At 38.5% G+C, this 27,655-nt stretch overlaps 1 protein-coding gene and 1 long non-coding RNA gene across 10 annotated transcripts in view; one reads left to right on the top strand and one right to left on the bottom strand.

Annotated features, from left to right (window-relative positions):
- LDB3 (LIM domain binding 3) overlaps positions 1 to 27,655 on the top strand; it is a 119,118-nt gene that overhangs the window by 49,961 nt on the left and 41,502 nt on the right. For 6 of the 9 annotated variants that reach the window (XM_014940367.1, XM_014940372.1, XM_014940371.1 and 3 more), the window contains exons 4-7: positions 4,214 to 4,289; positions 11,600 to 12,006; positions 25,601 to 25,770; positions 26,680 to 26,716. In XM_014940367.1, the coding sequence (XP_014795853.1) occupies positions 4,214 to 4,289; positions 11,600 to 12,006; positions 25,601 to 25,770; positions 26,680 to 26,716 (690 nt within the window). Of the gene's footprint in view, positions 1 to 4,213; positions 4,290 to 11,599; positions 12,007 to 16,734; positions 16,758 to 20,122; positions 20,327 to 25,600; positions 25,771 to 26,679; positions 26,717 to 27,655 lie in introns of all 9 variants that reach the window. The other 3 variants (XM_014940370.1, XM_014940374.1, XM_014940373.1) reach the window with 2 other exon arrangements.
- LOC106887029 overlaps positions 25,643 to 27,655 on the bottom strand; it is a 57,363-nt gene continuing 55,350 nt past the window's right edge. Inside the window, exon 7 of the long non-coding RNA XR_001411779.1 lies at positions 25,643 to 26,142. This is a non-coding gene — a long non-coding RNA (uncharacterized LOC106887029). The remainder of the gene's footprint in view (positions 26,143 to 27,655) is intronic.

The raw sequence follows: 27,655 nt of genomic DNA, 5'->3' as shown, positions 1-27,655 counted from the left end.
TTAGCACTTATTAAATAGATACCTCAAAGTGATAACCATGAGTAATATTTGTCTGTCTCGTCCCTTCCCTTCCCACCCCCTGCTCCTGCCAAATTGTCAGGAATAATATTGCATTAAAACAGATATATATCAGAAGCCCAATTCTATGTGCTCTATTGTTTTGCATCCTGCTATGTGCTCACCTGCTCTGCTCCAGAATGACTTCATTTCAGTTAGGTAATAAGTGAAGTATGTAAAATGTTTTCTTGGCATTTCTAACCCTAATCTAATCTGGTTTATTACGTTTCCATGCACTTGACCCCTTTTCATTTTCTAGTGGTTGAAATTTTAAGGTACAATTATTAAGATGCTCAACAAGGTATAAATAAGTGCTCATGCATAATAAAATGAAAGCAGAAGCTTACTGTAAGAAAATAAATGTTGATTTTAGCTGTCCTGAGAATTAGAAAAGAGAAGACAGGTTCACTGGTGAAGATATGAAATATAAAAAAAGCCACATAAAGATGAAAAAGAGCTATTACCTCTTAGATCACGTCACCTCTGCAAGCACAGTATTGTGCTTCCCTGAGGACACGGGTTAAACTGATAGTTCATTACAGAACCCTTTTGCAGCCCTTCCTTAGGCAGGCAGCTCCCCTTAGTGCAGTTGACTCCTAATGAACCTTTGTTGTTGAGTGCAAAAGTACTAGGATTGAAGTCAAGTGCTCTTCAATTAAAGATATATTTAGGTAGATGGGAACAAGTAGAAACTTTGACAGTGATATCAGCAGTGCTATCAAAATTGAACTGCTTTGCAAAACTACACCTATCTTGGTTTTGAACTTCGTTAAGAAAGAGAACCACTATTGAGGGGGAGGGAAGATGTATCTGTGGAAAAGGGAATTAAAAACTACCAGAATGATGAATCTTTAAAACTGTTTCAAGTTTTCATTCTGAAATGAGGGCTTTCTTTCCATTTTTAACTTTGAAAATGTAGAAGAAAATGTCTGAAAGTTGAAATCAAATTAATTGCTTCAGAGAAACAGTGTCGATGGAATATTTCAACATCAAATCCAAAATTATCAGTCATTTGTGAAATTTGGACTTTGATCCTTCTCATAGCCCTACTAAGCAAGCATACTCCCTGAGTGTTTGGATTAAAATAATTTTGCAATCAATGGATTAAAATGTAAACCTGGACACACAGGTTTACAACAGCACCACCATCACTTGAAAAGCAAACTTATATTGCTGCAGGATTTGATTGGTCTAGCAAAAGAAGGAGGAAAAACATTGTCCTGAATTTGCAGATGTTTTTCCCAGAGGAGTAATGCCTCTTATGTAAATAATCACTTTATTCTGTAAGTGCATACACTTTCATTCCACAAATTGGCTTCACCTCATCTGCCCTTTTCTCTGGTGCAAGCCTCTGCTAAATCTAGCAAGCCTCATCATTCTGCTTTTTAATATCAAAGCTATAAACATCCAGGGCAGAGTTATGTAGGAACCTCATTGTTTTAAGGTAACATCTTGAAACCTCAAAGTCAGTGTGAAATAAAAATCTTGATTGGATAGCACTGTGAATGACAGATGTAGCTTATCAGTAACATAGAAGAAATATAGCTTTTTAACATCATCTTTTGTGGTCAGGTGATGAGGGAGGAAAAATAGACATACAATAAACAACCGAAGTGATGGAGTAGTCTGGTAAATAAATTCCTTTGCAGCAATACAAATATTTTCCAGTTATGCATCAAACCTGCAGTAAGAATATGGTTGGTTGTTCTTCCTCTGTACCTGACAAACAACATTTATGATGCTGAGCAGCTTTGGCACTACAATTCATGATCAGTGCATAGAGCAGAGGGGACAGTTAGTGTGTGCTCTGGGCAGCTGCAGTCTCCAGTATGGCCGGGTCCCCCCACGTAACTTCAGAGAAAGAACTGAGTGTACCCAGAAATGACAGTAATGGAAGGAGGATCAGAATCTCCCCCTAAATCTTTGTCTGTTCAAAAGTTGTCACAGTCAATTTTCAGCAACTCTCACTGTGTTCTGGGCTGCAGCTGATTTATTTTTTTCTTTCTCTTTTTGCACTCTCACTGTGTTCTGGGCTGCAGCTGATTTATTTTTTTCTTTCTCTTTTTTGCTTTCATGTCTTTCATGATACATGTGCCTGTCTCATGAATATGATTTATTGTTTCTCTTTTTAAGCTAAACCAGTTGGAGGAAGGATTCAGCACTCACTCCTGAGGGAAGATCAGTTAGTAACTCACCCAAGGAAAGTTTGTTCTAGGCAGTTAGCGATTAGCTCTTGTTCTTAGAACTTGGAGGTATATATTTCTCTGCTAATTATGTCTTCGGGAGTATATTGTGATATATTCCAGCTGTGAGTATCAACGTTAGTGCCTTCTACAATTTTCTAGCCTCTTGTTTCAGGAATACTTTGTCAGTGAATTTCACAAGTTAATTACCTGTTGTTTAACAAAATGCCAGTTTTCATTGTCTCCTCAAAATGTATTCATTTTCATCATATCTCGTTGTGAGGTAGGCATCTATTAAATCATCTTTGTTTTCAGCTCTCAAAGTGGCATAATTTCCATATCTTCTATATGGAAATCTTCCAGTTTCTGTAAGGATTACTCCTTTTTCCTAAGATTTTTGTTTGTTTGCTCCTGCTTATGGAAATATTTTATGTGTGGCGACTAAAGCTACTTACAGAGCTCAGTGTGAAGCTAAGTATTAATGCAGGGATTGCCCTGGGGGTGAGCCCAGTTTTTGTCTAGCTCAGCTTTCTGTCTCTGATAGATGCCACTGGTAAGTACTTCAGAGGAAAGTGCAACACAGCCCTCAGTAAGAAAATAATGAACCTAGCACAGAAGGTCTTCCACTATCAGTCTTATAAGTTGTGCCATGAAAAATGAGAACCTGTCTGTCTCCTTATTTTTACCCAATCTAAAGCAGCTGTTGGGGTTTTTGTTTTAAGTAAAAATATCTAAACCTTTCTGATATCCTGCTATTCTCATAGTCTCAATGATGTCTTGTAGCAATGAGTTTCACCTCAGGTTAATCAAGTACTCTAGGACAAAAGGATTGCCTTTATCAATTTTATGTGTTGTCTTTTCAATTTCACTTAATGTCCAGGAACATGGCCTTATTTCCTATTTTCTACCATTCATTATTTTCTAAGCTTCTGTAATGTCTTCCCTTATTCATCTCCTGTCTAAAGCAAACAATTCCAAATATCTCGGTCACTTTTCCTTGGTTTGTATGCTTTTAAGTATTTTTATTTCATTTTTGTACCTCTCCTGATTTTTGAAATGTACTTTTTAAAGATGAGAATTCTGGGCATAATCCTGATCTGTGGGTTGGCAATGGGATATTACTTGTATAATTCTGATTCTTTTGACTGTTTTTACATTTTTCATTTCATTTTCTCTGGTGATCCCATGTGTACTGGAAAGATTTCAGGGGAGTGTTCTCACAACAACTCCCACAAATACCCCTTCACTTACCTGGGCATCCTAGAGTGCTTCAGTCAGCCTTTGTCACTGTGCTTTCTTTGTTATGTTCCAATGGAAGGACAAACTGTGTTTTCTGAAAGCATTTTAGTGGGGTTTATTTTTGGTTTTTAAATGGTCATGTACGTATATTTGTCAAATACAGGTGAAAGGCAGACATTTGGAGTGGAGTGTGGTTAATGCAATAGTGATCTGCTGCCTTTGAAACTAAATTGTCTGAAATGAAGCCCGTGTTTCTTCCTGTAGAGAGGTTTAAATTCTGGCAGCTGCTATACAGTTAAAGCTATTAAATAATAGTATTTTCAGGAGTTGATCTTGAGATGCTTCAGTACCAAGGTTTACTCTCTGCATTTTAAAACGCTTCTAAGTCCTTTTTTTCCAGAGTGCTGCCCAAACCCAAATTTATCTAGTTATGGCTGATTGTCATCTGGGAAAATGCAGTTTGTCACAAGGTACTAGAAAATGGATGATCTCCCAAGTCTGAGGCTGCTTCTGTAACTGGTGGCTTTTCATCATTCAGAGAAACTATATCAAACTTTTTCTCACATTTAAGACCTTTGTAAATGAGGATGTAGAAAAAGCATGATGATCACTAGAAAAAGTCTAGACTATGCTTAGCTTTTACTCCTGATGAAGCGGCATTTTTACATGAAATTAAAGCTGAAAAATTAGGAGACCAGATTGCTAATCTTTTTTCTTTTTTTTTGGGTCCCCAGATCTAAACGTCCAGTGCCAGTTTCAACCACAGCACCCAGAATTGACTCTCCCAGGGCTGTAATTCCCCACCAGAAGGTATGTGACATGTTTATCCTCAGCCAAAGTTAATATCATTTTTATTTACCACAGTGAAAGTAAACACCTACTATAGGAAATAGCTTTTGCCCATCCCAAATAAGTAAACATTGAATGAATGCACAGGCAGCAAAACTGCCACGATGCAGTGTATTAGTGATCTGTATGTTGCTAATTTCTGATTAGCAGAACCAAAGCATCCAGGTATCCTCTGATATGATCAGGTCTAACCCATTCCGAGCAGTTTATTTTCATCTAGGCTAAAAAGAGGCCACCAAAGCTTCTTAAAATATACATTTGCTTTTGTAGATTGTTGGGGAAAAAATATTAGGCTTTGCCTCAGTGTATCAAAATCCTGACTACAACTGAAAAGACACCGATTTGGAAAGAGGACATTAGGGCATTTGAAAGCTTGCATTATATTGCATTCTTGTCGCATTATTTAAAAGAACATGAGAATAAAAAATACAGAGGTTAAGTCAATTTAATGAATAATGGCAAGTAGCAGAGGAAACGGATGGCTTGGTTTCTGTTGTCAAAGCTCGTCATCTTCCATCTTTATTTCATTGACTGTACCTTGCAACTCATCATCTGTATTTTTGGAGGCAAGGAAGAGCAAGGATGCCTCGAAGATGGTATTTATCCTTAGGCTCAGCCACTGGGTAGGACATTTCCATTGCTGATGCATATAATTAGATAAATGGAGAGGAGGTAAAATCTCCATTGCTGCATCTTTACCCCTTCTGTGAGTGCCAGTTTCATCCCTAGCATGAGTATAAATAAGAAACAGTGAAGATCAAAACACATGGGGAATTAGGTCACATTCTACTGGTTTTGGCAGTTCTGACTTCCACAGACCAATTTTAAGTAATTTTTATAAACAACATGCTTTCCAAATCCAGAGATCAGAAGGTAACATCATCCCTGTAATCGCTGCAAATATGTTCAAACTAACAGAAGAGAATCATTTGGGGAGAATAATTTGATTCCACTTTATTTTGTTAAATTTGAAATTAACTTATCTGGCCCATGTATTAATTGAGACAAAAAGAATGTTATTTCCCTCCAGATCTTGTAAAAAAAACAAACCAAAGATTAAATTAAGAATTTATCTTGCTCACAGTTGTTTCTGCTTATACTGTAATTTTTAAAAAGTTGTCGGAAGAGTCACCAAACAGTACTGTGAAATTCCTAGAACAAAAACGATGGATCATTTTTTTCGTTAGACTGGTGTTCAACTGCACCAGCAAAGTAATAGGGACAGGAAGGAGAAGAGAGTACATATTTTCCCTCAAGAACTACACAGAATGCTGTTAGTTTTCAAGGCAGCAAGTAGACATGTCTCTTCAGAGTTATTCAGCAGCACAAGACTGATAACTATCTTTTGGGACCCTTATTAGCACCTGTGCAGGTATGATGAATTTGCCTACTTCCATCACATAAAAGCTTTTATTTTCATGACTCTATTAGGTGCATTTCTTCCCTGGAAAGTGTCAATTTTAAAATTACTGCCATAGGTATTCAAAGCTGTTTACCACATAAAATATTTTTCTCCCTTAACTATCTTATAGAAAAGTTAACTCCACAATCTGTATTTGTGTGTTTTTTAAAGGTCCTAAAAGTGCCTTTGGCGTGAAAGCTATAAAGTCTCCTTCAGAGAGAGATGAGGTTCGAAGGACTCAACCCTTTTCCAGTAGCATGTTGTCTCGCACTTAAGCATTCTGTGCATGGGTGCTTAGGAAAGGTTTTGAGGTGTTGTTGGAGGCAGCCTATTCTGAATGGGCTACAGGCAGTACCTGCAGCTGGAAAAGATATTTACTGGAGCCTTTCTGGAGGAAAAAGGTAGCAACTAGGAGAAGGTATGGTGGGAAACAGGGCATCTAGCAGTATTCAGAAAGGTCGTCTTAGGGGTAGGGTCTCTGGCCCAGCGGGAAGAGGTAGCAGTAGAGTGCTGGAGAGGGGGGCCCTTTGCAGCTCAAGAAGAGTGACATTTGTGTCACTAGTACACACTGGTAGACAAGAGTAATTTTTAACTGAAAAAAAATTCTTCTTTGAGCGTGGCTTGGAAGGGAATGAAGGCATTGAACGATTGGAGAAGTCTCAAAATCCAGAATAGAAAGTCTTTACTGATACAAACAATGCTATGGGGATGTTGCAATAAGGTATGTTACAGTAAATATACTTTAAAAATCAAGGTTTCTTTGCTTGTCCCTTTATTATTTCTAGTAACAGTATCACTGTAGAAATGAAGAATTCCATGACACACAGGCAGAAGCTGTCATCTCCACATCGCTGCTTGACAGTGTTTAAACTCTGATGGTTCACATGAAATAAATTCAATTGCATTTCAAAAAGCAGCAAAAAAACTACATTAGAAGATAATCACAACAGTGTTGTCCTCAAACGTCAAGAGAAGTTTTTCTCACCTTTCTCTGGGGCAAGGTTAAGGCACGTCAACGTTAGCTAAAAAATCTGCATGTGCAAGTTCAGTGTCTAGTTTAAAGCATAAATTCTCTTGTACGTTATTGCTGATCTCATTGCAGCCTCCACTAATTTTCAGGCATGTATTTCTTCTTTGACTGCTATGGTCATGGTTTTTTGTGTTTTAGAAAAATAAGCATACATTCTTTTACAAAGATATAAGGAAGGTATAAAAAAAAACTCGGAGTTCTTCACCAGGGTAGATTTTTTTCTACATTCTGCAAGTAATGCACATTCTCTGCTTACTTTCTTGAGCTGATCAATGTTATGGATGATACAAGTTCTGTAACCATAAGTATGGCATCAACTGAGCTGTAGGGCTGTTACTGGAAATAAAAGTTTGACTGATTTGCAGTTGCGCTATCTCATTATCTGACATTAGTCTCAAACTGGAAACAATTTTCATTTAGTTTAGTCACATCTTTCTGATTTAGTCAAGCCATTCACACAGGTGTGGCATAGCTGGAAGAAAGGGCATAACTAATGCTGCAAGCATTCAAATGACAAGAGTAAGCATGAGTCCAAGGATTGGAACTAAGCTGTTAGTGGGTTCCTGCAGCTTTTCATGGAGGGCACAACAGAGGTGAAGATTCAGCCCAGTGCAGTTCAAAATGTTCAAGCTGAAGCTTTAAGACTAAGCATACCTTTAACATTTGTCCTTTGCATAAAGGTATTAAGACAGCCTCTTTAATTTTAATAATATGACTGTGTTAATCCTTTTTATGAAATGGTACTGGACACACTTATTTCAGAGTCTCACTGAGGATCTCCTAATGCTTATGATTTGTTTCCTGCCAAATTTGGGAACCTGTCTGGCTGAGAAAAAATAGATGAAGAGATGGTTGACTTTGTAAGTAAAGCGTAGGGTGGAAGAGCTGGCTGAGCCAAAAGTTGTTTGATGGACCCCTCGAGCAGAGTCATTCAGTGCCATGGTGCCTCCATTTTCTTGTTTCTATAAAAAGTTTAAAGCAACAGCTGCTTCTTGGGCATGTTGAGAGGTCAAATTCGTTATATAGCATTAAAATTGTTCTCCCATAAGTGCAGAAGGGGAATAAAGACGATTTGTTTCTTGCTTCTCTGATAGATAAGAAGGAGCATTTGCCTTTCATAGAAACTGAATATTTATAAAGAAAACAATAATAATATTTCAGAATGGAAATTGAGCTGATTTGTAGCTTCTTTCTATTCCCAAATGTTTGAGACTCCTCTACATTTATCAATTTTAAACTCATTCTCTGACAGCACACTGGGAAATTAAAACAATTTTCCCCTTGTAGTAAGGGATTACTGCAGGATCACAGCATCTTTCTGGAGGGAAGGAGCCCATTGCTCAGTGTCAGAGCCTCCTCTTCTGGTCGGCTGAAGTGTAGCATCAGACTTGTGTAGTTTGAGATGCTGGTTTGCTTTTCCAGCCACATAGTCCGGGAGGCAGAATGGGGTGAGAGAGATGGGAAACAGGGGAACGCTTGTTACTGTTGGCTGCATTTCATGTGATGTAATGCTAAGAGCCCTGCGGCTGCTCAGTATGAGAAACCTGATCTTCACATTCAGAAATGGGTTCAGAAATGCTGCATTGATCTGTTTTTGCCACTGAACTGGAGGAAAAAAAATTCTAAAATATCCTACCAGGAATAAACTAAATGAGAGATTCTTTGTCCATCACAAAAGGAAAGAGCTAAATAAGCTGATTATTGGGCAGTAATTCTTTAGAAGTTACACAGCTGCTTTCTTAGACACTTCTTGTTTCATCCCTTTCCCCACAAACACAGGGAAAATACCTACCTTAAAGCTACCGCGAATATTAACTTAAATGGAAAATACTGACTGGGCACTGCTGGGTTCTTGGGAATTGTAGGGTGAGTTGCCAGCATGAGGGTATTCCAGCTAGAAATTGAGGATTGAAACTAAAACATCGTTCATGTCATAAAGGTGAGCAAAATCATCAACCATCATTTTTTATGGTGGTCCTATAATATTCCCTTTGCCTACTCTTAGCGTCCAGTAACACTAAAACTATGAAAATGCATTAGAATTAAAGAAATATCTGGTGTTTCTCTTATTAGCAGTTCAGACTGATAGCTTATAATCAGATCTCGTTGCATGTCCTTTTATCATGGGGTTTAGAAAGGAACCCCCCAGTTAACTTAGATAAAAGCCACACAGTTTTCAGAGTAACAACCAACTATAACTCTGGCATGTTCTTTTTTCTTCTCTATTGCCTCTGTATTATTTTTTCAAAAAAATATTTTTTTGTCCCTCTCTGCTAGCATGTACAACTCATTTGCACAACTGGTGACATTTTAGGAACGTGACCTTGTGCATTTGTGTCTCTCACAACATATTTTTAGAGAGAATCTCTGTTTTCCATTCATTTAATAATACTTGGAAGCTTACACTTGGCCACTTAAAGATTGGTTGTTTGCTGTTTTCTGTGTCAGGGTATGTTATGACTGAAGGATGTAATTCAAATGTATTTATTTAAAAGGGCAAAGTCTGAAAAACGCTTTTAGGATTATTTCCACAGCCTCAGGCAGCTATTAATGCCAGCTAAAATCACTTCCTGTTTACTACTAAGAAAAATATCCTCAGTTCATGTTATCCGCCTCACATTTTTGATTTAAAATGTGTTAAATGTATTTAATGTTATGATTAATTATATCCTTAGACCTTTAGGGTGTTTTTTTGCAATTAGTTTTAATTAATCAAGCCATAATATCTCAATTTTTCAGATGTAATCTCCCTAAACTTAAATATGCAATGTAGAAAAATCCAAGAGGAGAGGATAAAATATCTTTCTAGTGAACCTTAGTATCCAAATCAGTAAAAGATATTAATGATAACCAGTAGTAGCAAAAGTAGAAAATAAGAGGTCAAATTATTCTCGGGCTTATGTTTCATGCAAGGCTATGGGGGAGATGCGGGTAAGATGTTAAGATGGCAATTGGAGCAGTGTCAGCTGAAATGAGGCACAACGTCAGTGCAGCCCACCAGCTGCTCTTACAGGGGCTTTCACTGAGGGCAGACTGTGGGTTCCATCCCTTCTTCAGGATAATGTCCCCTGCCTGTCCCTGTCCCCCAGAGCTGGACCGCAGCATGGTGCCAGCATTACCGGTGGGTCTCTTAACTGGGAGCATCACAGCCTGGGTACCAGTTATGGCTGCAGCGTATCTAGGTCCAGAGGGAGAGGCTGAAGTTATCCTTCTCCTGTAGCAAAACCAATGTAGCCCAAGTTAGGCTGGAGCCAGGAGGTTCTGAGATAAACTACAAACTGATAGTATGGCTCTAGAGAAATCTGTAAATTGCCAAACATTCAAATAGTTTGTTGGGTACTTCAGCTATTGACTTTTTTTTTATCCAAAGCACATAACGACAGACAAAGAGAAGTGAAGAACAAAACAGCTTTTGAAACTATAAAATTTATTATTTTAAAACATGTTCTGATGAATTCCAGCCCTCAGGATGCTAGGTTCAAAAAGAAAACATTAAAGATATGTTAAAAATAATCAATATTAGAATCTTGCTATTCATGTTCCAGTCACTAAGCCTTTAGAAGTTGAAAAATAAGAAAACTGAGAGTAAAGGTATAAAATGCTCTCCTGAAAGTGAAGTTTGTATTCCTCTCTGATAAAATTGTCCAGACTGCAGGTAGGCAGACTTCTAAAAAGGACAGAGCTCTAGTCACTGCACACTGCCAGTAGCTGGAAGGGAAAGAGGCAGTTTAACCCTAAGGGTGCTCTGTGCTTCCCACAAAGCGCTGAGTGCCCTGCAGTCCTAGGGATTCAGGTGGTGGTGCACCAGAAGGAGCTTCAAGCAGGGATAGGGTGCTTGAGGCAACACGAGCACAAAAGTTTTATGTGAAACTTCCCCAGAAGTTGTGTGGTAACTTATTTCCTGCATTGTGCTGCTGAAAAAGCAGTATTTTTCTTTTTTGATACTACCTTTGATTTTGGTTTCAGTAAGCTGCATTAATAGCAAATCATTTATGAAACTGAAACATAGTACTACATTTTACTAGGATGAGGTTTTAGTAGAATGTTTGTAATTTGAGCATCAGCACAGACTTCTCTGGGTACAGCTACTGTAGCAGAGATTCCTGTGAGTCGGACTAAGACAATCCAACCTGATGTCCTGTTACAAACATCATCTGGGACGTGACTGTAAGATCATACACTCATCACCTACATACTCATGCTCACATTTCTTCCAGTGGAAATTGTGCAGAAATCATGAGAATAGAAGCATCCTATCTGTTGAGCTGTACCTGTTCTCAGGTCTTGGTCTGTCTGCTAACCATTCTGCATGGCCTAATTAGCATGAACCAGAGCCTATGAAAGCAATGCAATGTGTGGGCTTCAATAACCTGACATGTACTCATGGAAACCAGAATGGCGTGGTTTGGAATCATTACCTTTTTATAATAATGGCATTGACTTTTATGTTTGTGTATTATCTCAAGTGATTCTGACCTCATGTATTTTTAAGATTTCTTAATTATCCTAGAAGTTAATGGACAGTTTTGTCTTTATAAAATTATTGCTATGAGGTTGACTACTAGCAAATGCTCTTTTAATGTTAAGCTTTATTTATTGATTTCAACTAAAACCCAGTAAAAAAATGCTTGAGTATGTTTTGCTTCCCTTATTTTGAAGCAATGCATTTCTTTGTTAAAAATCTTCCCTGAAAGGTTGGGTGCTTTGGCCCCAATCTGTTTATTGCAAGTTTATCAATACATTTAGAAAGCAGTAATTGCAAACGTGTTATTTTTGCATGTGTTCTATGATTGCTCTTTTCTTTTTTTCTTTTCTTGGCCTGCATGTTTGCTACTACAGGAACCTGCTTGGGAAATCAATGGCAACAGAACAACCTTCAGTCCTCTAACTAACACGGCGACTGGGCCTATGGGTAGTATTTTAGAAACCAATGGAACGTTTTCAGGCTACCTCAACAAGGAAGAGATCAGCTTTTCAAATAGTTCTTCCTACTTAAAGACTACCACAGTTAGATCTTCCATGTCCTCTCAGTCTATGACTCCTGACATTTCACCTGCCAAGAGTAACCTAGGTTCAAAGCCAAGCCCTGTCTTGGCTGATGGCAATAGTCCTTCACAGCAGCTGAGCCCCGCAAGGCAGTATAACAACCCTATTGGCCTTTACTCGGCAGAGACTCTCAGGGAAATGGCTGAGATGCATAAATTAAGTCTCAACCGAAGGGCTTCGGAAGGCGGACTTCCTAGAGGGTAGGTAACATGATAAAATATTTAATAGTTCAATAAGTAATATATTTGCTGAAAAATGAATGTAGTAATACCTACCCTATTGTGTGTTTGTCTGGTAATCGTGATTAAGGTCTGAAACAACCATTAAATATTCTAATACCCCCCAAAACACATACACAGTACCATTACAGAATAACTCTTGGTCTTTGGTATCTGAATTGCTTTTATGGATTGGCAATAGTCATCAGAGCATGAGGAGGAACACAATGACTGAATGAGCTGTGATCATCTCAGGGTTCTGGCACTTAGAGATTTAAATGCATGTAGTCTCATAGAACCAACTATCACTGTTGGCCATTAGAGGAGTTGCTATAAAATAGATTTCATCTTACGTACTTTCCTATTTGCCCAGCAAATCTGACATGCTGCTCTACTGGAGTGTCCTGCTGTAATTCCTGCCCTAATGTATTGGCTTTCCCAGGCAAAATGAGTCAAAACTGCAATATTTTCAGTCCTCTGATTTCAACATTGTGTGTCTCACATCAGTTAGCTTTGCTCTTAACTTGTATGTAAAAAGGAATGAAGGAATGATCTCTAGATACTGCCCAGACAGTTTAATCCCACGCTGTCATGGCTTTCAGTGTTACTGTATTGCAGGTAACTGTTTTATTGGTAGGTTTGTGAAGTGAGGAGCTTGGGCTACAGTACATGAGAAAAAGCAATGAGAAACATATTTTCCTAATTCTTCTGCCCTCATATATTATTTTGCAAGCAAATCTCTTTTTTATTTGTGTTTATTTAAAATTAAGATAAATTTCTGATTATGAATATGGGGAAAAGTGTACTTTTGACACTAGGGACTTGGCTGTATGTGGAAAAACAGAAAATCCAGACAATCCACTCGAGGTCTGATAGCAAATGATATTTTCAGGTACCTAATACGCTATTGCAGAAGCTCTTTGCAGGAGTTAAACCAAGGGTTTTTAAGTTGTAGCAAAGCAAGGATATGTCATCCTTGTAAAAGAGCATATCTACATGTTCTAGATGATTCAAGCAGTTTAGATGATTCATTCTAACTCTCTTGAGCACTCAGCAATAACAATCCTAATTAACTTATCTGAAAAAATCCTATCCTCCCTCCTCATACTGCATAATTAAGAAAGGCAATTAGTGTTTAAAAGAAAATAATTTCAGTTAGTAAGCATGTTCAGCAAAATAAGCCTCAGAATTATTCTCTCTTAATTTACAGTCTTCCTGAGAAAAACTAATCCTTGTCTTATTCAATGTGCAGAGTTTCCTGGGATTATATCTCACTATCTTCCTTCCACTATCTTCACAACCCTCCTTAACATCTGCAGGGGTGGGGGTGAAGGGGCTGTATTTTGGGTACCTCAGCATTCTGACTCTTTCCTTGTTATCAAAATTACGACACAGCTGCATCCATCACTCACCAAAGTCAGTGTGAACCGTTCTATTGATTCCAGAGTTGCACTGGAGCTGCACTATGCCAACATAACCTGACAGTGATTGTTGGGGTGAAAAGAAGGCGTACCTACAGAAAATGCTTTACTGTCTTCACTGTGCTGCTTTTCCATATTTTCTGTCTCCTTTATATGTACACATTAGTGCACACCTGCAGCAGCGTGCTGAATTACAAAGCAAGGTTCCACCTTAGAGCAACCATCTGAGGTTATTTTTTTTCGTCTGAGGAGTATTTTAGAGAATTGCTGTCCATCTGCCTGTAATATCTGTAGCACTGATAAACAAACAAGAAAATTTATGAAAAGTCATCTAAATGTTCTGTTAAAAAAATTCAGCCTTCACGCTGCAGCCCAGGAGCAATCTGAAAAGTAGGAAGAGCCCAGAGCCACTAAGTACATTCCAGGTAATCCCTCTGAGATTTAGAGAATTGCACATCTCTTGTTTATATGCAGAAAAAATTCAGAGCTCAATAATCCTGTCATTCCCACTCCCCCTTGAGTGTTACCCATGAAGCGAGAGGCAACTTTCCTACTGCTCTGTGAAGGGTAACGTGGAACCTGTGACTGCCTTGGGACTTGTATCATCTGTGATAGTCTAGGTCTCCTTGTGGGTTTGTGTGAAAGAGTGCACAAGGAAAGCACTGTGAGCTCTGCGAAATCAGCTCTGGACTCTGTTGTGGACATTCTTACCATGTTGCACAACATGAGATGCTGCGTGAAGATTGTGAAATTCTGGTGCTCCAAAACAGTGAATTTGTTACACATTCATGGACATGCACTTAGAAGTATGGTAAAAGCTGTAAGAAAATTCAGGTTTGGGGGCTGATCTTAAGGTATAATTCTTATTTCAGTTTGGCGTCCTTTTCACTAAATGATTAGATTTAATTGTGTGAATTGCTGTTAGAGATTTAGCTAAACCCTTTGGAAAATCCTATCAGAAAGCTAAAATTCATTTTGAAATTATTTTCTTGATCTGAGAAGAATAACAATGCATCTGTTTCTCTGATAGACTTTTACATTAAAGCTTTATCACCCTGGCCCAGGGTGAAAATTAGATGTGGCCTGTTGAGAGTGTGGAACTTCATGTGCTGAAAGCTCTGGAAAGGGAAGTATTAATAAATACGAAGAGTGAGTCATAGCTTGTAACATGTGGTTCTTTTTCATTCCAGTGTAAGTTATTTTTCACATTGTAGGTCAAGGGCAGTAAATACCTGTCCCACCAGTACGTGCCAGGTGGCTTGGGTTACTGGCTTCTTACTCTGTGACCTCTGTGAGCAGCAGGTTGGGTGTTTCATACATGTCCATATTGAGAATCAAGCTAAAATAATGTGTGGCTCTGAACTGGAGAGGATTTTCTCATCCCATGCTGAACATAAGAAGAAGTAAAGATTTACTCTTTTTGAAGGAAGCTGTAGTATCTTCTTCACATCTAAAAAATCTTTACTGAGAGATGTGGCTGTTGAGCTGTTCTTGGTGTGTGCACATAATGATTTTTGTCTTTGAACATATTTTTATATGCAAAGAAGTGGTTCCTCTAATTAGGGGATTTTAGGAACGATAGGGATGGTAGTTCTGCCTTTTAAGTATTATTTATATGTAAGGCAGAGGCCTGGATTAGAAGATTAAAGCAGGCGGCAGAGTCCACTTCAGAAAATGATACTATTACACCATGTTTCGTTGTAAATCAGTGCCCAGCTGTCCTGCACATACCTAAATTGGATATAGGATCACTGAGGTGCTTACAGGCTACAGCTTGTTCCTAATATATCTCTACTGGTTCCTGTAACAGACTGATATATTTGGCTTAATGTAGGGTTTGTGAAGTTAGAATAATATTCTTGAATCCGAGAGCCTGAAGAACAGTAACTGCAGAAGGTGATCTGTGATTGCTTTTCCATGGAAATGCAGAAGGGCAAAGCTTTTACTGCAGCTTTGGCTCATCAGAGTGTTTTTGATCATGAGAAAGGCAGCTGGATGAGCCAATGCAAAAGGAGTGTCTGTAAAAAGACGCAGTAAAATCAAAGGTTCTGGAAGGCAAAAGCAGTAGACAAATCCACTTCAAATGTCACTCTGAAGTATAACATTGCTGCCCAGTATTTTGTAGACACGTAACAGCAGCAAGTGGAAATGTTAGAGCAACAAGCTGGAAGATTCAGTGCCCAGTTCTGTCAACAGCATTCTGTGCAGCTAAATAAGAAGAAATGTTTATTAACTGATCCTGGACTCTCTTCCTTTTTATTTTTCACAAAATATGATTAATTACTCTTCACCCAAGAATATAAAATCAAAATATGGGTATTCTAAGCTTTGAAAAAACTAAGTTAAAATAAATCTCATAGCCCATTAATGCTATTCATCCAATCAACAGAAAGAGGTATTAGTGAATCATGTAATATTACAGCCTGATCTGTTCATCACCCCCAGCTTTGGCCCACATAAGGCCTACGGGGAGTTTTGTATTGGGTTTCTTTGGAAGTACTGTGCAAGCCACCATCAGTTCTTGTTTATGCAGCGAAGCAGGATATAGCATGAACGTATGGTTTTTTCATAATATGTACATAGTAGATGGAATAAAATCCTGATATCCATATCCAAAAAACCACATAATGCACGGACTTGCTTCATTTCACATGGAATAAATTAGGAACGACTATTCTGAAATTAAGTGGCTTACACTAATGTAGGTACAGTCAGATTTAGGCCAACAGTTTCTTAAATGCAAAGGCATTTTCCTTATTTTTAGATTTAAAACATCTACCAATATATTATTTGGATATTCTCCAGCATGTAAAAGACCAAAAAATCAATCTTGCAATACCAAGTCTGAGTGCCGCCTGAGGAGAACAGACTTCATCCCTGAATATTTAGTATCTGAGAGAGGAATATAATCTCTACCACTCATTTTCTATTTTCAGATGGGAATATACTCTGCAAATATTTCTATCTTCCCTCCACTCGCTCCCCCCATACACTTTGATAATAGTACTTTTAGGGATGCACAGCAATAAAATCATGTTCAAGGGTCAGCCAAAATGCCGCGGTACCCTGCTAAGTCCTAGTGGATCAACTCCAATCCTTACGTTTTTTCCTTTCCTAATCATGTTGGCGTTTTCAGTAATACATTTACTTTTTGTTCTTACTTGTAGATGGTCTGAAAAAAGCCTTAGTAAGTGTCTATAAATACATTTTGCCCTTTGCAGTCTAAAATCTATGGACTTTTTTTGTTTGGTTGGTTTTGATGTTGTTTGTTCTCTTTCTCTTCTTTTAGGTCATAACCAACACCGCTGCCAAGTTAGTATCACTTCTGTATAGTGCCAAGTATTTGTGTCATGCTGTATGTGTGAAGATTTGTTTTCTGGGGTAGCATGATCCCTTGTGCTCCTGCTGTGGCTGCTTGCAAGTGGAAGAATTTTTTTCAGAAATCTTAGTGGTACGGCAAGCGTCGTGCCCTGCCACTGGTGCCCAGTGGTGCTGCTCCCACCATGTGTCCGGTGTTTCTTGCTGATGTTCTAATCCTGCAAATGGAGTTGGCCTCTGAGCTTGCTCAGTTCCTGCAAATGCTTTCAGATTTTTTTGTCTCTAGAGTCTGGGTTTAGTTCCTCCTAACTATTTAAGTAGTCTTCAAGCCCTCAGGATTTGGGGAACCTTATCTGAGCCTTTTTTGGTGTATTAGTGATGTATTTTTAGCCTTAACATTAAAATAATTTCCAAAGTCCCACTCCACTAAAGTTCAAATTTAGGTTGGGATGAGATACTGATATAGAAAAGATCTAAAAAGTAATTTTCCGTAGTAAACATATTGCCCAAAGAGGAAGCAATTATTGATTTGAAAATGTGATTGGTCTGCTTTGCTTAGGAAAGTTCACAGAGTCCTCAACTTTGGTCTTTAGTTTTCTAAGGGCAGAGGAGTGTCTCTAAATTCCCACTTTCTGTCTCTGACCTGAGCATTGTCCAGAAATTGCTGAAGAGTGCATTAAATTCAGCAATAAATAAATAATTATATTAGTTAAATGCAAAATTGAAACTGAGAAGAGAAGGTTAGAAGTAGTAAATTACCTAAAGTTGAAAAAACTACTTAATGTATATAATTTACACTGATGTGGCATTCTCTGTTGATTTTAATGAGGTATGGGTGTGATGTCATGCAAATGATGTATCTCCTTTGGGGTGATGAAACTCCAGCCAATTTACATTGACAATTATTCTGTCACAATTGTCTTAGAAAGCAGCAGTCACACTATAGGGGTGTTTTTAATCTTACTTGCTTTGGGATTTATCTTTCCTGATTCTTTCCCAGCTTGATAGAGAAATCCCATTCATTTTGTGGAGGTGCTTCAGCTGTCTGTAGGGTCTCACCTCTGCCACATTGTCAGAGCACAGCGCCCTTTCCGAACACTAATATCTTGAGTTTACTTCCAGAGTTATAAAGAAAATGATGCAGATGAAAATCTGTACCCTTTTATCTTATTTTTATGGGAATCCTGTTAACTTCAGTGAAAGTTTTGCCTTGGTGTGTGTGATGTGCCTAAAACCTCTTGAAAAACGTTGCTGAAACTGCTTAAATACCACAAGTGAAAGCCTAAACCACCGCTGCTGCTACTGCTGGGGAAGTTTAGGCTGTTCTAAGATTACTAGCTTTTATTTTTGTAATTGGTTGTGGAAACCAATTGCTTTGAACTTTGTTTTTTAAAAGGGGCATATTTAACCTCTGTCTTTTCATTCACCCAGTCTTCTCAGATCTTGGGTTTAGAATCTCTTCAATACTTCTAACACTGTGAAGGAAAGAGAACGCTAAATTCAAGATCTCGAGGGCCTGTGTGTTCGTAATTATTGTGTGATCGTTTAGGGTATCACAAAGAAAAGAGATACCTTTGTTAAAGCAAGGCATGTGCATGCTGAAAAGTCAAGGGTATAACAACCTGCACCTCTCTGCACATCACCCTTCAGCAGATGATGTCAGTGTAAGAACAGTATTGTCATAGTTGATGAATGAAGAAATATTTTAAATGTGAAAATGTCTTTTTATAAAAGAATATTTTCACTTTTTGAATGCATAATGCAGCTTCCTGGTTCCCTCCCTTAAAATGTTGATGTGTGTGACTAAAGGCATGGCTGTAATACAGCATGTGCATATTTATGTCTGTGTTCCTTGAGCATGTGGCTGTTAATGTTCTCTCAAGTGTTTCGAATGATGTGTGACTGTATCTCTCTTCCTGTCCGTCTTCAGTCGGGGCATCCCAGCAAACAAAAGGCAGAAAGCAGAGTGGAAGCCCCTGGCTGGGCTCAGAGGTGGCACGTCACCTTCGATAGTCTCTGGGAGATTAAGTCAGATGGCTGCCAGCTGTACTTGGTTTTCCTTTATTCCTTCATGCTGGGTTGAGGGTTTGGTTTTAACACTCACCCGCTGGGGCTGACCCAGAGCAGACAGGCACACTATTGTTCCCCTGCCAACCAGAGGGGCTGTTGTTAGTCACATGAAAAAATTCAGTGAAAGACTTAGTATTAGCTGATAAACTTACGGTGTAATGGTTTTAACCTGAAGAGGAAAATTGTTCCAATCAAATGGGATTATACTTTTCAGAATGAAACCTTTGTGAAATACATGTTATTTCCCAAAGGACAGACTTCCCAGTGTTGCCCAGTTTGGTGAGCACATGGAATCTCTATTGCTGCTGCTGGCAGGAGAGGAACAGCAGACTAGAGATTGATCTGCTCTCCCACAGGTCAGAGAAGAGCAGCTACTTGAGTGCCCGGCAGCCGAGGTTTAGCTTGTTCAGCCCTACCTGTGGGGCCAGAGCAGTGTACGAGCAGGCGCTACGAGGAAGCCGGGTGCTCTTGAGCTGAAGTCCACTATTAAACTGACTCGTTCTGCTGCAGTGGGAGCTCCAGTTCACTTCCTCATGGCTCCATTTCTCAAATAAAAATCCTCCCTCGTAAGCAGAGCCACTGGAAAATACGACACTCTTCCAACTGCAGTTGTCCCTTTGATTGCAATGTAGGATATTTTGGTCTGAGCATTTCTCATGCTATAGCAACACTTATGGCTGGCTGGACACAGATTTTGGGAAGAGCAATTTAGTCCTCGTGAGGAAAAATTTTGAAGATTAAAAGGTGCAAGTATTAAATTTCACTATGATTAATAATCCAGATAGAAAGTACTGGAGCCTTCTAAATAATGGAGGATCTGGCATCTGGTCACCCCATTGCACTTTCTAGACCCTTCTGAAAGAAAGAATGGATGCAGTAAATAAACTGGGAATTCCCTGCAGTATGTATGTACATCCGTGGGCATGCACATATACGCGTGTGTTTGTGTTAGTTTGTATACATTTATATGTATATATCCATTTAAGAATACAGTTTTAAAATGCGTATCACATAAATACTTAGGGATTTGTCATGACTTTTTATACCATGACATCTGTGTCACCTTTTTTTCTCATGATGCATCTGTAAGCCAACATCCATGAGCAGAGCCAGCTTTTAGCTGCTGTTGTTACTTATGTTGTCTGTTTTCATCTGACCAGAAGCTTGTGTGGTGGGATGCCGTGAACACGCACACTCCTCTCTCGGTGCTCTTTCTCTCACTTAACCCTCACGCCTTTCTCCTTTCTTCCCCTCCCTGCCCTGTCGAACCTCACTCTTGCATAACCCAGCACGGACTTCACGGAGCGTTTCAACCCCAATGTCCTGAAGGACTCTGCCCTGTCTACACACAAACCCATTGAGGTGAAAGGCCTGGGCGGCAAGGCTACTATAATTCACGCCCAGTATAACACCCCGATCAGCATGTATTCCCAAGATGCTATCATGGATGCAATTGCGGGCCAGGCACAAGCCCAGGGTGGAGAATTTGCTGGGTAAGGTTATTTCTTTGTGTGGAATGCTCTTTCTCTGCATGATACATCTAACAGTCCCTACGTGCATGACACGGCAGCTCTTCCTGAACTCTTTTCTGGAGTATCTTATGTGTGAAAAATACAAATCAGTCCTAACTGATACATTTCCTACAGGAAATGTAACGTTTCCTTTTTGGTGTTCTTCCTCCAACTGGCAAAGCCACAAAAATATATCTAGTGCTCTGTATGTGACATTGGATGGCTTTTCATTTATGATGACTGTGCTTTGTAATAACCACTGTATTATATGCGTAACTCAGAACGGGGAAGGGGGGTGGAATTTTTATTGACATGTGAAGATCCCAAAATATTAGTACTGGCTACTGCTTTAGTCTTCAGAGTGGAGTGTTGTGCTGTATTGTCCCAACTCCTAGTTTACATACTGTACGTTGGTCTTATGCGTATCCTCTGAACTGTGGCAAAACCCATTGATCTTAAATAATTCTGCTTTTCCAGTGCATGTTTCTGATAATCTCATCTGATAAACTTATCCACAGTTGTTATGATTTAACTGACATTACACATGCAATGAAGGTAGCCAAGTTTCTCACTTATTAGGTACCTTTCTACCCCAAATAGAACTTAATTCTTTTCATGTGACACCAAAATACAGATATATCAACACACTTTAACATAGTTTCTTTTCAACATGTTAGCTGTAGGCTTATTCAAAATGTAGGTGGTTTATGTATTTGCTTGTGCTCCCTTTACTGGCCATTTTTGTTCCTTTTTTTTCAATTCTTTTTTTTTTTTTTCTCATTAATATTTGCTCCAGTATTATTCTGTTGTTCATCCCAACTTTCCCTAATGATGGATCCCAAATGATACCTTTAGTTGGTTTTGACCATGGCTCAGTGCATCTCCACAAGTGTAAGCAGAATCGTATTTCCAATAAGCAAAGCACAATGAAAGAAGTTCTTTCTATCTGTGCTCTTTATAATGGTTCACATCTTTCGTGGGCCTGGATCATATGAGACATTTTATGATATAATGGCATTTTCTACTAAATGCTGTAACATTATATAATGGAAATACTAATGTTTAAAAATTTTGCCTATTTAAGTGATCAGATAATTATGAAGAGCGCAGGGATCCTTTTAATTTTATAAACAGCACATTAAAAGAATCTCTCAAACGCGGTTCCGGTCACAGGAGTGGCTCTGCTGGGCTGGAACACACCAGCATCTCTTCCCACTCTGTTGTGGGAAGAGGAAAATGCGCTTTCTAGAAAATCCCAGACAGGGTGAGGGAAGTCCAAAGAGTGCAACTAGAACTGGAAGATCAGCGCCCTTCCCAGGGGTGTGAGGCTTTTGTCCTAACGTGTAGAATTGTCAAGTAAAGAATCTGAATAAGGCTTGAATCATAAGTCATAAGGTGGCAATGAATTATATTTGTATAGACATATGTCTTGAAAAGAGACAACTGAATGGATCCATAGATAAAAAATAGATTGTCATGGACTGTTGAGTCGTTGTACCAGTAGCAGCAAAAGCTGTGTGAAACGCCACCAGCAAAAGCTCTGGCAAAAGCTAAATTTCTTCCTCATTTTGAACATGGAATCCACCTATCTCATGGGTGTTTTTGAAATGAGATTATTGTTTCCATTAATCCTTTTGTATCAGACAGTTCTAGTGGAATATTATTTTTTTGCAGACAACTCCAAACTATGTTCTGCCCCGTAATGTTGCAAAAAAGGTTTTTCTGCAAGATCCACTATATAAACCACTGTTAAAGCTTTTCCTTCATTTTGGAGAGTGATTCCTAAGTCCAACATTCACCTGGGCCCAGAAGAAACTCATGTTTCTACCCCTACCTGCAGTCAGGTGCAGGGGGCTCTCTGTGAGCTACAGCCTGTTTTCTAACTTCTTTTTGTTAAACTTGTAACACTTAGTGACTGAACAGTTTTCTCAGTAGGTTGTTTTATTACAATTAACACAGCATTTTTAATCTAGGTACAAAGGCAAGGTTTGTGCTGGCATAAAAATGGCCTTGCCATTGGTTGATATTCATTTGATCAAACTTGTAACTCATTTCCTTAAGGTGTTGTTTTCACCTCTGTGATATTCTGAACTTTAATTTGCAGTGGAAACTGAGGATGTTCTTTAGTTTGCTTTGTTGAGAGTCAGAGATAAGATTATGCTTAATGCAGAAATATTTGTGTGAGAAGTTTTTCATATAAAAGCAGACAAATTTGTGTGCCGATTCATTCTGTCTCAATTCTCTGCCTATAATTTGGTCTCAGCACTTAATTACTCCTCTTTGGGCTTTTCATTTTACGTTAGGGATAAGCCCTGAAGCCAGAAGGTGTATGTGAGATGGTGAGATACTCGGACCACAGATCTAAAGGGCTTCTGTTCTTTGTGGTAGACAGCAGCTGGAAACACTGCTTACTTCTTTTAGCGGTGATGAAGAATAGACAAGCTTAAGAGAAGAATTCATTTTCTAGTTTGACCACTTGAAATCAGTGATGTTTTAACAGTCAGTCAGACGATGTCACTTAGAAAATAACCCACACGTACTGGATCACAGTGGAAAACACAAAGGAAAGCATATAAATTATTTATACTGCAGTTATTCAGACCTCATGCTTGAATTTAAATGTAGAAAAATTTGAATGCCCTGACTTTATATCTTTCCTCACTCTATGTTGCTTTGTTTCAATTGATTATGATATACCAAGAACCAAGAGTTGGTTGCAGTAAGACTATGTGGTCAGTACATTTTTCTCAAATATCTTCTAAATTCCATTATGTAGTTTTAGCCAAATTCACCAGTCATGTAAGTAGACATAAATCCAACAACTTTATCAGGATTAAGATGTAACAGGTCCAGTAGCAGAATCAATAATATGATTGTACAAACTAAAGTCTCGTCTGTCCTGTACAATAAGTCAACTTGGCTGGATAATTTACCAGTCTGCATAAGCTGTTTGTTTGTTGGGTTGGTATTTTTTTTTACCTCTTCAAGGTATTTTTTTAACAGTTGGAATCAGTCTAATATCTGAAGTCACAATATTTCACTGTATGTCTACATTAGGGGTAGAACACTGCACTGTTCCTCAGATTTTACTTATTGTCTTCTTAAATTAAATCTGAATAATGACTTCAGGGTGTGATTCACATGGTAAACCATAGTTTATAATGAACTCCAAGAAAAAAAAATCATATTGGTACTTATGCAAAGGTTTGGCTGTCTTTAAAGCTTGTTTTAGTGTTAATGATGTGACTTGTATGATGATGTGAAAAAGGGGGACAATTTTTTATGGAAGCCTGCTAGAATACCTGAGGCTCTAATATGAAAAACCCTCAAAAGCTCTAACATATTGGGGAAGAATGTTTTTTTTTTCAGTAACATCAATTTAAAGTAATATGCTTAAAGATGCATGGTATTTCTGCACATACACACCCAGATGGAAAAAAATTAAATTAAGCAGAGGTATAACAGAGGTATTAACCTGGTTATGTGCATCTTTAGGCGGTCTGTAAGAATCAGCTGTCACATTTAGGTTTGTGAAATGCTCATAATCAGCTATGCGCTCTATTTTACACTTCCATGCTGTGGCCTATATGTCCTAGTTACTCATCTACAATATAATTATGATTTTAAAAAAAGAGAAAGGCCTGTTGCATTAAAGATAGAGTTGGAAATATTCCAGTGCATTGCATTAATTTAGTTCAATTTATATGAGTGTGTTTCACTCTGCTAGAGAAGGTTAATTCACCAAGCTCCATTTCCTGCCTTAATCATCTACCATAAGGATACTAATATGTCTTATTAATGCCACACATTGCTACTGTGAAATTTGTGGTCCAGCCTCTAGTGTTTTTTAACTACCTCTGAGCTAATGGCATATCTATACATATACATTTGAATTATTTTTTTTTTTATATGAACAAAGCATTTCAGCAGGCACTACCTGCTAGTATTTTTTATTACAGTGCATGTTACTGCTGTACGTAAGATATCAGACACGTTTCTCAGCTTTTTGATGCTTCCTCTCAGGCTTCCAAAGCACAAACCCAACTTCTCTGTAGATTTTCCCTGCACAATGGTATCTTAGAGAGCACTAACTTTGAGCCTGAACCAAGGAAAAACTTACAGCAGAAGACTGCTCCCGGAACTTCACAGCAGTGACTTAGTTGGACCAAATGGCCCTTAACTTTTAACAGAGCCGTTCCTTGGTGTTCATGAAGCTGGCTCTGTTTGGAATAGCATGTTAAAGCTGTTACAATAAATCACTTGCTTCAGAAATAGACCTTGTATTTAGAGCAGTCATGGCGCCAAGCTGCTCCAAGTGCACATCATCCCCTCAGTGTATATTTCTGCAGCTCTGTTAATATTTAATTTTAACTGTATGCCACACTAGTTATTTTTGCAGGGAAAAAAAAGCTATTAAGTTACTACGTCTGTTTCTAGCTTGCATCATAAATCAAAGAGTGGTTACTTCTCTTGTACTACAGAGCTTCATAGCTTTGACTTTAGGTGTGCAAAATCAGAGGTTTCTTCCTGGATATATCACTTTGAAAGGTGATGAGAGATCTCATAAGACTCCGAGATACATTCTGCTGGTAAAGATTTCAGATACAAAATACGTATGCAAGTCTTGAGTACAAGTCTAGACTTCTTATGCTTCACATGTTCAGTAGGCAATGAATCCAGAGTTATGGCAGCTGGAAGTTTAATTCAGAGTTTGGCAAAGAATAACCATCCCTAGATAAAGCTCTAAAAGCCTATCACAATATTTTTATCATGAAATAAGTTTTTTATTTCTAATTGCAATCTTAAAATACACTGGCCCAAAACTATAATAAGATATAACATAAAACAGTATCAACATGAAGCTGTTTTTATAAGAAACAATATGGGACAAGAATGCTCAGAGAAATGAAGGGTTTTGCCCGGCACACTCTCCTTTACCAGCACACATGGCTCTAACCACCGTAAGCTTGTGGCTGCGTTGGCTGAGGAATCATGAGCAGACATTTCCAAGCATTTCCCCCCTGTTTTAAATATTGAATGAGATTTGAATGATAAGAGGCCATTTCAAAGACAGAATGAGCCATAACATTCTTAATTCACATAGAACTGATCTATGTATTTTTTTTAAAAAAGTGATATTTTCAAAGCTGTGTTCTGGAGTGCTGTTATTCTGGATGAGAAGGTGTAGGACCAGAGGGAGGTTGGGATGAAAGCTGCCGTGTGCCGTTTCACAACGTTTCACTTTCTGAATTGCAGTACCCTTCCTCTTAAAGATCCTCACGTAGACAGTGCCTCTCCGGTGTATCAGGCTGTGCTTAAAACTCAGAACAAGCCTGAAGATGAATCCGAAGACTGGAGTCGCCGTTCTGCCAATCTGCAGTCTAGGTCTTTCCGCATCCTTGCCCAGATGACTGGAACGGAGTACAGTAAGTGGAATGACAAAACATCCCCCTCATCCTGATTTTAGATTCATGTCTTTATTTCCTTACCCCGATATTAGCAACTGATACTCAAGGAAGACTCATATCCAGCTTGTAGTCATTGCCAGGGAGGGCTAGGATCAGGGAACCCTGGACGTAACTAGGAAATCAAAGTGTTCAATCTCACCTTATGCTTTATGACAAAAATTCTTTGATCTGCCAGGGTCTCACCATAAAGGTATAACAGACTGTATGGTAAAACAGCATTTGGGCCCCCATAGTTCTTCTTGCTTACAAATCAAGTCTCTGTAGTATAATCTTTCATTACAAAAAAAGATAACTTCTGTCTCTTGTAACAGTCTTTTGTAGAAGTGACTTCTGGGGGTAAAAAAAATCAAGGATCATCAGTTGTATGGAACCTCTGGTTCCATCAGCCCTGTTATCTAAACCTAGATCCACTGTGAATGTCACAGGAGCTTGAACTTTGGGAATGTTTTTCTGACCACCCGGCACTAACCTCAAAGCTTGTTTCTGATCTAGAGAGTTCAGGGACCTTTCCCACATCGAGGGGGAAATACTTAGTATTTCCTCCTCATATGAATCAGCTGCAGCCTCTCATGGTTTTCTACAAAACAGCAGGCCCTCTCTGTAGACTCCTTGCCTACAGCTGTGAAACATTGCTAATAAACAAATGAGAAAGCAGTTGGGATAGCTACTTTCCTACTAACATCCTTTTTCCTGGCTCTAGGGAACTGTTCCTCTTCGTGCTGTTCTTACAAAATCTACTGCTGCAAAGCCAGCATGAATGTACCTTTAGATAGGCTTTTGATAAGTTTCTAAAGAACTTGTAACTTCATCATAAAGCAAATTCCTTTCTTTCTCTCTTTCTTAACTGCAACATTTTTTTGCCTGCAGTGCAAGATCCTGATGAAGAAGCCCTGAGAAGGTCAAGGTAGGCAACTCCCTGTGAAAAACTTGGCTTTCTCCTTAGTGATAACCAAATAATGATTTAAAACAGCATTAATATGAATGTACTTTTTTTTTTTGTCTTAAAATATCCTAATACATTTACTTAAAAATCACTAAAATTAAAATGCTGTGAGAGGCATTTGAATGAGAAGGGGAACAAATTAGCATGTTTTTAGGAAAGACAGTGCAAAATTCCTGACGTGTGTGTTCAAATCTGAAAGCTCTCTGCACATGCAACTTCCCTGTACTTTTCTGGGTGTGTGAATGCAATGAGTTCCTAAGACCAAGCCCCGTGTAACTACTTGATTGTGTAACTGGATGAAAATACATAATGTTGTGACAGCACTGAAATTTGTGAGCAATTTATTTGGATGACCCTGTGATTGACATTTGTCTCCAGAAATGATACAGTAAAGCAGTTGTTTCCATCCATATCTGAATTATTTGCTTGTGTTTTGTTTGGAATAAATACAATCCAAATTTGTATAATATGGAAGCACAGGTCTGCTTTTGCTAGTGGATAAATGTATTCCTTTCATATAAGCTACCAAAAACACTGAAAAAGGGAATATGTTCAGAGATATAATAAGGAATTAAAGATTTATCATCATCTTATGTTGTCCTGCATAGCCAGGAAATAGATTTATTAGAAATTCTTATATTGAGCTTAAAAACTGCAGTTGAATCAGAGCATGGATGCAGGATCATCTGTTTGCCTACTTCAATTCCCTGTATCACATCAGCTCCTCTAAGCCGCTGGCTGGCTTTGTGAGGTGTTTGATACTCAATCCACTTTCCTCTTCTTTTCCTTTTTCAATTTTTTTTCTTTTCTTTTTTTTTTTTTTTTATTTTATTTCTTTTCGCTGGTGGTGGTGGTACCCAAGGGGGTTTGTTTTTTTTTTTTTTTAGGATATCTTTTTTT

Source organism: Calidris pugnax, unplaced genomic scaffold (genome assembly GCF_001431845.1).
Source record: "Calidris pugnax isolate Ruff unplaced genomic scaffold, ASM143184v1 scaffold39, whole genome shotgun sequence".
NCBI classification, from domain to species: Eukaryota; Metazoa; Chordata; class Aves; order Charadriiformes; family Scolopacidae; genus Calidris; species Calidris pugnax.
Note: the sequence above shows the minus strand (reverse complement) of the source record. Positions and strands in the feature narration are given on the sequence as shown.